This window comes from Nanorana parkeri, unplaced genomic scaffold (genome assembly GCF_000935625.1).
Source record: "Nanorana parkeri isolate BGI_ZX_2015 unplaced genomic scaffold, ASM93562v1 scaffold210, whole genome shotgun sequence".
Classification (NCBI taxonomy): domain Eukaryota; kingdom Metazoa; phylum Chordata; class Amphibia; order Anura; family Dicroglossidae; genus Nanorana; species Nanorana parkeri.
The window spans coordinates 1,059,797-1,072,137 of record NW_017306478.1 but is presented as its reverse complement, the minus strand read 5'-3'; the positions used below and the strand labels follow the sequence as shown (position 1 = coordinate 1,072,137).

The window sequence follows — 12,341 nt, the reverse complement described above, 5'->3', positions numbered from 1 at the left end:
CCCCCCCCACACACACAAGCACATTAACCTTTCCCTGCTCTGTGTGGGAGAGCATATACCTTGACCGACCACCAAGCACCAGCACTGTCATATGGGTCCACAGCCCTGTGTAAGCTATGAATCCTCTGACTAATAGCTTGCATAGAGTGGCTTCTCCTGCTCCAAAACAGGGGAGCAAACAGTGTGTACTTCTGTGGAGAGTATGAATTAAAGTGAACTTGTTACCTTCCTCTGCATGGAGGGGTTCAATTTGAGGTACATCATAGAAGAAACTCTTTTATCTGAGAAGCATGGAGGATACAATCGCTGATCTCCCTCTGGAAATGCTAGTTGTCTAGCTTGAGTTCTTTGAGGCACGGCAAGCATGAGGTCTGGTCTCACTTGTGTATAATTTTTCAGGAGGAGGTCAGCCTCTAAGACAGGAATGGGGTGAAGCCAATTTTAAGGTTGGTGCCTTTTAAGCTGTGGAATTCATTGAAGAGTGGTAGTTTTTGGGAACTAAATAATAAATGTAACTGAGTTTTTAATACTGTGATAAAAAAAGAACCCTGATGAAAATGATCACAAACATTCTAGGGGCGCGGTCTCGTACAAATGCGTCTTTTTGTATGTGAAAATGGTGTCCCTTTTATTGTCCAGCATTGTTGATTATTGGAATAGTTTTGTTGTGCCTGCACTGCGCTACTCTATGTGTTCCCATCTCCCCACATATTTGGCCATTACTTAGAGTGATGGTGCTATGATATTGATGTCATAACAGAGATATAGAGATGTTTCTGCAGACCTCTCGCTAACACAAACACCAAGCCAGCCCCATTCACGTGATTGCTAATGTTACATTCTAGGAAAAGTGTTTTGATGGATTTCTTCTTTCCGTTATGTGAGAGCTATAAACATGTAGAAATGATAAACTGCTCATTGGCTGATTTAAAAAAGGGGTTTGTTTGTGAGCTGCCTAGATGCCATATTCATCATCATCATTAGGCTGATTATTTCTGTAGGTTTTGTTGGGGCAGCCTCTGAGAAGGTGTACTTTTGTCAGCTTCTGAGGTAGTGTGGGGGTTACAAGGACTTCCAAATCAGATGGCAAATGTAATCCTGTGAGATTGTTTGAGTTTGTTCTGGTCTCGGCCCCAGGACCTCATTCTGTTGGTCATACCCAGTAGATCTCCTGGGAACCATCTCGGGCACTCGTATAAGATTTCACATTGACTTTAACTTGCATTTCTTGATTCAAGTGCTCAAAATGCTGCTTAGGTATGCTCCTGGGCCACTTCCTATTGCAAAATTAAGCCATGCAATTCTGCTAACAAGCCACTTCTCCACTCCTCGTACCCACAGTTTTGTACTTTGTCATTTTCTGTAGCTGTGGTCACACTTGAGAATAGACTCTCTTTTTACATTACTTCTCATGGAAGTCATTGTCTCCCCTTGCAGTTGGATGAACTCTGCTACTTTTTATGAGAGTTCCATGGCCTCAATACACCAGCCCATCTTTTTATAGTGAAAGATGGTGTGTGCTTGTTGGCTTTTGCTCTGTTAGCTTATGTGATAATTTACAAAGGCATGGACAACGTTGGTATTGGCTAATAGTACTCAGAGAAATGAGATGACTATTACTTGATCTGACTGTTTTTGGCCCGCTCAGACTATGATCTTGAATTTGTACACTCAGCTAAACCAAGTGTAGAATTTTTTGAATAGTATTGCAAACAATACCTGGAGGGAAGCAGGATTGACTCTTTATGTCCAACCACCTAATAAGATCTTGAGGTGACCTTACAGACCTTTGTACATCATCACTGTTTCTTGTTGTTGGGCTATTATTTCCTTTGCAAAGATTTCTCCTGTAGGACTTCATGAAAGAACAATGTTACATATACATCTTTATTCTTTTGGTGCTGCAACTATAAAGGGATTCCAGACTTCTCTATTGCGCATTACAGTCCTTAGCTCCAGGGGCTTCCTTCATCTTAAATGTGGTTGGGGCAGCTTCAGGGGAAGTTTTCCAGGGAACAAACCTGTTACATACATGAAGCTTTTCAACTGCCCCCCTCTAAATTTGAAGAAACAAAGGCCATATTTCTCCATGCCCCCAAGGGGACAAACATGTAAAAAAAAAAGTGCTTGCTTGCTACCTTTTGCACATTATTTGGACCTTGGGTGAGGCTGGAGTTATTGGCTGGCTTTAATTTATTAAAACTCTACAAAAGCTAAACAATTGCATCTCTTACACAGACCAATATCATATTGTTGGTACAGGGAGACTGTAGGCATATTCCCAACCAATACAGTCCTGTTTTATAATTGTACGGTAATGGAAGGAAGACTCTGAACTTGGGTTTACCTTTACATAATGATTATCCGATATAGGTATCTAGAGAGCAACACCAGACCAGACTCTGTCAGTGATCTGCCAATGTTAGGTGAACATGCACTCAATGGCCACTTTATTAGGTACACCTTGATAGTACCAGGTTGGACACCTTTTTGGGATGGACATGGTCAGCAACAATACTCGGGTAGGCTGTGGCATTTAAAAGATGACCAATAGGTACTAAGAGGCTGAAAGTGTGCCAAGAAAATATCGCCCTCACCATTACCCCACTACCACCAGCCTGAACTGTTTATACAAGGCAGGATTGCTTCATGCTTTCATGCTGTTTCCGCCAAATTCTGACTATTCCATTTGAATGTAGCAGCAGAAATCAAGACTCATCAGACCAGGCAACATTTTTCCAATTGTCTACAGTATTGTAGAGTTTTGATGAGCTCTTGCAAATTGTAGCCTCAGTTTCCTGTTCTTAGCTGACAGGAGTGGCACCCGGTGTCGTCTTCTGCTGCTGTAGTCCATGTGCTTCAAGGTTCGTTGTGTTGTGAATTCAGAGATCCTATTTTGCAGACCTTGGTTGTAAAGAGTGGTTATTTGAAAACCAGTCTGGCCATTCTTCTCTGACCTCTGGCATCAACAAGGCATTTTTGTCTAAAGAACTGCCGCTTATTGGATATTTTCTCTTTTTCAGACCATTTTCTGCAAACCCTACAGATGGTTATGCTTGAAAATCCCACTAGATCAGCAGTTTCTAAAATACTCGGCCCAGCCCATATAGCACCAACAATCAGGCCACTTTCAAAATCCCTTTTCTTCCCCATTCTGATGTTCAGTTTGAACTTCAGCAGATCGTCTTGACCATGTCTACATGCCTAAATGCATTGTGCTGCTGCCATGTGATTGGCTGATTAGATATTTGCGATAATGAGTAGTCAACCAGGTGTACCTAATAAACTGGTCAGTGAGTGTATATAGACCCTTATGTGAAATGTATCTTCACCCTGAAGAAGGGGGCACTTTAAGACCCTTGAAATGTGTTGATATTTTGTTTCTTAATAATTTGAGCTCATAAAAGGACAAGACCAAACATATTGAGCTCACATACCACAACCCATTCAGGACAAGAAAAGGCACCCAGGCAGCATCAGATTAAAATGGGGAAAAAATCATTGCTGTCTCAGTGTACCTCTAACACAAATCAGCCTCTCTCCTTCTGTAATGTCACTGGAATGCATGTGCAGCAAAAAAAGGTTTGTGATATAAATGATGTCTGGTTCTCGCCTGTGCAGAGTTGCAGACCTGAGCTGCCTGTCTGACCTACTTTATAGCCTAACGATTCAGACACTGTTCTAGTAGAGCTGATGCTCAGCCAGATTAACACTGATTGCAGAAGTAAGGGCTGAGTGCTGTCTGTACATAGGAAGGGGGTTTATCCTAATTCACTTTGTTTATATAGTACCAACATATTCTGTAGTGCTTGATTAAAATGTCACTACAGGGTTAGTGTGTGAACTGGCACACAGTGTTCATTTTAACTCCATGCATACAGATGCATTTGTGCTGTGTTATCTCAGGTGCTCTCTCAGTGTCCAAAGGCAAACTCCACCTAAAATGCTGATTTTGTTTTGAGTTGCCTTTCACTTTTTTTTTTTTTCCTCTGAGACTCCACTGTCCATGTTTCATCAGTCATTTGTGTCTTTAAGGTTATAACAAAGACATCACTGTTCTCCGCTATGGAGAATCCACTGCTTTCCCAGGGGTAGCCACTGCACTCGATTTGTAAGGTAAATGCCCTGGGAGCTCATCTTCAAAACTATCCATACAGATCCAGAGTCAGAGCTAAGTCAAAGTATCAGCATTCATTGTAAAACAATATGATCTGCGCCAGTGAAATATATTGAAAGCTACTAGGCACTAATGAGTAATAATCAAACAAATATAAATATTAAATGTGCCGAGCTGTAAAAATCAAACAAAACAGTGACATGTCAGGCCAATGACTTAAAATTGGAAACATATCAGTGAATGAATAAATCACGAAACATGCAATATAAGAAACTTACTGTGAAAAAAGTCAATGGAGATAAAAGTGCAGTCAACATCAAGTAGTGAACTTCTACATCCAGTAAAGATAATAAACTGAAGAGTGATCTTCTATCAGAGATAACTTGCAAACCGCACACCAGGAGGATGCTTAATTCCACAATAGGTGAGTAAGAAGAAAACAGGTGGGTGCTCACCTAAAGCAATGACCAATCAAGGTCATCAAACGCTGTTCCCTTCTTATCACAAGTGACGAGAGAGCATGGAGCCGTTTCCCGGCCCATCAGGAAACCAGGCAGCGTGTAATGACGCGCTGCCCAGCTTCTGACACAGGAAGTATTGTGCTAGGCATTGGAGCATTTGGCCGAGTATGAGTACTCACCCAAATACTCGGTATCAGCACCGATATCGATACTAGTATCGGTGCATCCCTAGTAGAATCCATCCAGAGAGAAACAATGATCTCCATTGACTTTTTTCATACTAAGTTTCTTATATTGCATGTTTCGTGATTATTCATTCACTGATATGTTTCCAATTTTAAGTCCTTGACCTGACATGTCACATTGCCACTGTTTTGTTTGATTTTTACAGCTCGGCACATTTAATATTTATATCAGCATTCATTGTCAATGTTTTGACAGAGCTCAGTTCATCTTTATCAAGACATCTCCATGATTTGTGAAAACTTAAGAACTCGCATTCGATGGGATATCCCTTATTGGAGGACAAGTTCACCATTTTGCTAAAAGATAAATATTTTGTTGCTGCTGGTTGATTAAATGCCAGAAGCCATAAAAGTATGAATTACAACACATGCCTGCAGTGGTGTGTCAAGAACCCTTTGTACATTACAGATGAAGTGCCTATGTTGGCATGAAGGCTGTTTTCCTAATTTGGACTACAAATATGTCCTTTTGTCTTCGTTTCCATGACATGGTAGAAAGAGGTAGTTTACAAATGATAGCTTGAAAGAAAGATAAGGTTGTTTGTGCTTTCAGTTCAGTTCACAGGAAGTGACAAAGACGTGATCATTGTATAATTACTTAAAATGCTGTTAGCCTGAAAAAAAGAAAATGAATACATCCACCTCATATAGGGTCTTGTGAGCTGCAATACCTTACATTTGTATTCTGGGGTTTAGATATCCTTTAATAAAGCTTTACCTGTGTCATCTTCTAGCTACAAATGCGATTCAGGATCTGAAATTTTATATCTGATTTGGTAGCTTTGGGCAGCACCTCCTCAGAGGTGAGGAAGGTCAGATGAGATTAGACAGGTAAACCCAGGACTAGTGTCAGATCTCATTACACTGTGCAGACTGTACCTGATTCAACCTATGTATGTGGAATCTCCGCAGATAGATATGCCTGTCAACTGGTCAAGCGTGAGATGCCGCCATATTTGTTATGTACAAGCTGTGATATTTGTTGCACTCTCTTTTTTTCATTGATGGACAAACCATTTCCCCAAACTTCCCAAATATCACTGAATTTCAAATTTCTCAAATTTATACTAAAATCAGACATCAAGAGATGTGGATGTGGAGGAGATTAAGTTAACGGAGGACCTCACCTTCTCTCTACATGGTACTAGGGACACATTTTTTGCCACCTGGGCTAATTGGTTTCATTTTAGGCATTCCACTGAATTTACCCAAGCATGTCTAGACTGAGCTTTCAGGACTGCTGACGATTTATGTTCCCTCCCTTACCCTTTGGGGATATCCCTTGCCCTCTGTGGCCAGGGGTCTTGGGCCATCATAGAACAGAGCCTTGCTCTTTCGTTTTTCTTGTTCTCTTTGCCGTTTTTCTCTACTCTTTCCTTCTGTATTCTCATTGTCGTGTTCTTCTTCAAGACTATGAGTCTGATACTTTTATTGTAGGTTGAACATGTTGTCCATTGTTTTTATGTGTCTATCTTTTATGCATAAAATTGTGAAAACCTTCTAAGGCAAGGAGTAGGAATGCCCCAACAGGATTTGGTTTGGTTTGTTCCAACTTTATGCTTTATTTGCCACTTTGTTCTGGCGGACCTCTTGTGTTCATGTATTTTACTGTATTTGGCATGTTGATGCCTGTTTGTTGATTTCTTATCCTGCCTTTATTCTTAAATAAAGAAAAAAAAACAGATCAACTGGCGGGGCCAAAGTTGGCCACACCCCTTACAAGCAGATTGACATTTTGTGTACAATTCCATCTAAACTTTCTAGAATCCATTCTACTAGATGAGACTTACGTGAAACAGTGCTTTAGAAAATCCTCCACTTAAACCTACATAGATTGTGGTTTGCACATTATGATTATTCAAATCTACAGCCCAACTTGTACTATAAAAGTTTCCGTGCTTTTGTATAATTTTATAGCTGAACTCCAAGTATACATTTTTATAATACTTACATTGGTCCAGCTTGGCCCAATGTAAGGATCTTGTAAAACGCTGTGGGAGCCGGAGGTACTTTAAATCGATCTTCTGGGTCCTGTACAGCCTCTGTGCTGAGTGACTTCTCCTCTGCTGTGACAACACAAAGGGTCACTCACTCAACACAGTGGCCATTCAGTGAATATCTAGTATTTTTCTCTGTGAATACTAGCCGTTCTTCTGATTGGACAAGAAGCAGTGACATCAATATACACCCCTTGTACCAATTAGGTAACACCTTGTAATCCTTGATAGAAATATTAGACTTTGCTGAATGGCCGCTGTGCTGAGCGAGTGACCCTCTGTGTTTTCATAGCAGAGGTGAAGTCACTCAGCACAGCGGCAGCAGAAGACCCGAAAGATTGATGTAGGCATTGTAGTAGTACCAACTACTAAAGTGATTTACAGGATGGGCCAGAATCCAGATATAAAATATGTATACTTACATGAGGCCATGCTGGACAAATGTAGGTATACATAAATATTTATAGCTGGAATTCAGGTTTAACGTTTTTTATAGAGTTCAGACAAAAATATTACTGCTCCCATTCCCATGTTGAATTCTTCTCTTTGTAAGAGCTTCCAGGGCACAGGTACTCAAATTGTCCACACCCCAACCTCACTCAAAGCCAAAGGAAACTACCACACTCCATGGATACCGCCAAGGGGGGAGCTTTTATTATTATTTCTCCATCCAAGTCACACTAATAAGGTATTCTCACTTTATATCAGGAAGTGCCGGAACAAGGACCTTCATGACGGGATCACCATGGCAGGATGACATGAGATTTCAGTGGTTGAGTTTACAAAGCCTTCTAATGCTTTGAAGATGTCTGCACCACAAAGCCTTATCTGTGTGTTTTTGTTATGTGTGGGGAAAAAATGAATCAGAGGTTTATTAAATGTTTTAGTTATTAAAAGCTATGTGTTGTCATTAGATTTAGCCAAGATATGTTCCTCCACGAGTCCTCGCACAGCCGCGCGCTGGATTCACAAAGGCCATAAAGCAAAACTGCTGCCGGTTTAAAAATAAATCTTCAGGCCAGCTTGTTCGGCCTGTGTGTATGCAAACGTTATAAATATTTTGTCTTCGTAGCTAAGAGTATTTAGTTTCAGGAATTTTCCACACCAGTTTCTCCACTCTCTGGTTTTATTGGGAAATCCTGTTTATGGTAGGGCAATAGTACATACTTTTTATTCCGGCTAGATGAAGGAGGAGCAGCACGCTGTGATGGATCTCTTTATAAAGGTTTAAACATTCCATGGATTTTCTAGACGGCATAAGGAAAGCAAAAATAGTTGTTGCTCTTGGCAACGACTCCAGTTGCCTTTTTGCTTCATTGCTGTTTAGAAAAATAAAATTACACTTGTTTATTGAAATTACAAATATTTGTTCTCCTTATTTCCCAGCAAACAGAATTTCTTTTGATCATATGCTTTGCTCTGTTACATTCTAGTTAGGGGGAGTCTAGTTGCCCTTTTATTCCATACAAATTGCTTCCCTCCCAAAGAGCTGAGCTTTACCTATAACTGACTCGCCATGCCTTGTTCTGAACTGTGGCTCTGTGTGGAGGCGGCCATCTTGGTAGAGGCGTGGATTTGCTTTCACATGTACTCTCCAGAAAAGAGAACAGTTAATATAGTAACTCCCAGGCACACTCACATCCCGGGAAGTTCACTGCTATTTTTAAGAAGTAATTCCAGAACTTTTTTTAGGGTACTGCTTAGGCACAATTAACACTTCTAGATGTTCCCTAAAAAAAATTGAGTTCAGTTCCAATTTAAAACCCATCTCATGTATCTTTATGACTTCCTGCCACAGTTACAACATTGTCACCAGGACAGGAAGTTGGTAGAAATCTCCCCAACAAGACAAAGGGTAAAATAGTTGAGGTATTTTTATGTGAACAAATTATAAAAACACAACTTATGGCTTCTTTATGATACAGTTTTGGGGCTCGCCATTTGCAACTTTTAGCATTTGGAACAGCAGAGGACAACCTTTGGACTGTCATTGTCAGTTCAGTAGTCATTTGTATTAATATAAAAAAAAAAAAAAAAAAGATTATCTACAGAGATTTATTTCCCAACCGGATAAGAATCAAAGAATGCTGCATGTCAGTTAGCCCCTTTCTAGTGCTTATCAGAATTCTTTCTCAGTAACCAGTGGTATTTCTGGGATCTTATATTCAGCACGGCTCCCATGAAACGATATAGACCTATCTGGGGTTTATCTCATAGTATTAACAACAACTTTTTTTTTCTCTCTTCCTTTTCTGTAGTTTGTTTTCGTTGCTATCTAAAAAGCACAACAAAGTCCTGGAGCAAGCCACACAGTCTCTACGAGGACCGCTTGGCTCGGATGACTCTCCACTTCCTGACTACGTGAGTATCGAACTGAAAGCCGGCGCGTGAGAACATTTCTTTGGGCTCGCCTGCAACACACTCGCTTTCGTGGCTGTCACAGTCTGTCGGAACGTGACCAGAAACCCAACCTCGAGACTGAGAGAATGACTTCATGTCTTGCGTGTGGTTTACTGTATACACAGATGTGACAAAGCTGAGCCACGGGTGACAAGTAGCTGTCACTGTAATGAGGACACTTGTGATCAGTGTACATCTCCCATGCTTTATTGATTTAAAGCAAAGACCTGTTCTCCTCTCCCATGTAGATGGATATCGGTTTAATTATATTAACTTCTACAGCACTGTCAATTTCCACTGCATTTTACAGAGTATATGTTCACCACTCGCATAAGTCTCTGCCCCCCTACAGGGGCTTCCAGACTATTGTCCCTTCTATAGTCCTATAGACACAAGGTCAGTGTCACTGTTATATTGTCTATTGGCTCTCCATGCCGTATGTCATGGACCTGTGATAGAATTCAAGAGGGTAAGGGACTCTCCTCAGCATGTTATGGGTTTCCGTTTTGGGTCTGTGCACAGACGTCAGATGTCTTCTGGTGCATCTCAATGAGATGGGCAGACACCCAAATTTTCTTTCATCTATTGAGGGACACAGGAATTGTAGAGATTCTTGATCAGTTGAGTTATACTGCTGCCTTCAGGAGGTTGTGACACTGGCAAACAAAAAAACGTTAAGCCAACCCCCATGACCCTGCTTCCCGTTTTTTGCTAGTGTCCTAGGAAGTCGAATGTCTTCCCCTCAGCTCTTCTAGATGGATACTCGGGCATCCAAGTAGTTTACAGTTCGGTCCCTAAGCTTTCTCTCTCTGAAGTCAAAGGGTTAGGTATGCTAGAGTTTAGCCTTTCCTGCAGTTGTCCAAATAATGTTTTCACTATTGGACATAGTATGCCTGTTTTTTACTCTAGTGTCTGGCCAAGTAAAAATTTCATTTTGTTGACCACCTTTGTTGCTGGTTTTGTTTTTCCACTGTTTTTTTTTTTTGGTGGATGTTTGGTTGTTTCTCCATTCGCTGAGACCCATGGCCTCTTTTTTTCTAGCACGGTCTTCCCCTTATGGTTATTATCTGTCCTGGTTTGGAGCACCAGGTTGGTCCTTGGTATCATCCCCTTTCCAAGTTGGTTGTTCTTCTTTTTCTCAGGCATTGATCCCTCAAATATGCCTTCCAGTATGATTTCCACTTACTGGATATTTTGGTGGCCATTGCCCACCTTTCAGTTGGGCTCCTTAAGGAAGTCCTGACTGTTAAAGGATTTCTACAATTCTTGTGTCCCTCACTTTTTGCACTTACTGTAAAATATATATATATATATATATTTTTTTTTTAAGTTTCAAGGACACAGGTCCTGCCCCTGGCCGCATTTACTACCTGCTTATGAAACTGAGGGATGATGGCTGAAGGCAGGCTCGAAAACTGGTACAAAATTGTAAATGACCAGAAACATTTTTCTTTAGGCCAGAGACCTTGTTAGTAAACCAAAATGTTCATAAACTGGTTCATGTAAAAGGTGATGGGATAAAACCGTAACCAGCTAGTTAAAATATTTATGGGGTTGGCCTCAACTCAAATAGAGGTATGTATGTGTGTGTGTGTGTATATTTATTTATTTTCTGCCACTGCCATCCTCAACTGGCAGTGGCAGCAAAAAACCATGGACAATACGGGGACACTCAGGAACAGTCCAATCAGTTTTGATGCAGTAGGGCTTTGTACAGCAAAAGTATAAAAAAAAGAAAACGTATGCTTGTCCTTTCTGGTAATTATACTCAGGTCTGTCCTTTCCCTGACTAACAGGGTGCCCCTTATGTGTTCTCCAAAACAAGCAGGCAGCACATGTACCTTTTTACGTTTGCTGTCAGCCATTTCACATGGCAGCCGGCTCCAACAGCAGAGAGATAGAGCCCTGAGCATCCATCAGTTCACATATATAAAGGCCAGTGGACAGCTGAGACTAATAATGAGGTCTGCCTACTAGGTAAGATTTGGACCTAGGGATGGAGGCTTTATCCAACCCAAAGTTCTTCAAAGCCTCTAGGGAAGCTGCAAATGGGGGTGAAGACCCAGTCTGGAGATGCACTTTAACTCTGCCCTTTATTATGAGTCCCGTAGTTGTGCGCAATTATTTGTTGCTCTTGTGTGTGATGCATAAAACATATTATATTTTTGCCAGATAATGGCAAATGTCGGTCCCTGTGCCTTTTAATCTAGTCACTTAGTGGTCCTGTCTGTCCATTCTCTCCACTTTCCTCGTGACACGCTGTCTTTCATGGAGTAAATAAAGGGCGCTTTTTAAGTCCCTCTTTGATTCTCTAGTTAATTTGGCTGTCAAATAAAAAGCAGCTGTCCCTCTCATTCTGTCTCCAAGGCTCCTAATTCATAAGAGAAAAGGCCTGAGCCCCCAGCAGCATCTGGAACTGATAGAACGTTATAAAACCCAGTTAAAAGGGGAACAAAAAAAACAAAAAAAAAGCAATGTTTGTTTTATGTGGGATGAAATGATTTTATTCGAGACTCTTTAATTCAGCCATTAGGAGGGTTATTAAAAAGGCGAATTACAAAGAGAGCGTTTTTCTATTTTTACAAAGATTTCTGTCTATTATTTTTTTGTTTCCTCTTCCTCGTATCAGATTACACCCAAAAAGACAGATAGACATTCTGCAGTGTTCCTGCCGAGGCCAGAAAATCTTGGCTCCAGTCTGACAACAACAAAAAAATAGTAGTTGGCTTTTTAATTTTTAGGCAGTGAAGGCATTTAGAGAATATTACCAGTCAGCATAAACCGAGATTTAAGTGGACCTGTCAGTAACTTTACAAACCTACATAAATAAATTCTTGATGTGTCTCAGTATACAACAACAGTATCATTTTTTCAGATAATCTCGACCTTCCTTAATAAAAGCCACCCTTGAACTCCGATCCTGTGACTTTGCCTCGGCAGAGATGATGTCATCAGTGTGCTGCTCCCCACTGTAATCAGGCTGTACGTTTGTAGCAAGTCACAAGATGAGAGGCTGCAGCAGGGGCTGATCTGTTTTAGACATATGTAAACCGGTGTTCACATAACTGCATAAGCACCAAGATTTTCATAACAGTTTCACTGAGCTGACATTTTAGTGCAG

The 12,341-nt window shown here is 40.8% G+C and overlaps 1 protein-coding gene across 2 annotated transcripts in view; it reads left to right on the top strand.

The window, feature by feature from the left end:
* Positions 1-12,341, top strand: part of DYM (dymeclin) — a 300,965-nt gene that overhangs the window by 198,693 nt on the left and 89,931 nt on the right. For both annotated transcript variants that reach the window (XM_018555737.1, XM_018555736.1), the window contains one exon: positions 9,079-9,181. In XM_018555737.1, coding sequence (XP_018411239.1) covers positions 9,079-9,181 — 103 coding nt within the window. The remainder of the gene's footprint in view (positions 1-9,078; positions 9,182-12,341) is intronic.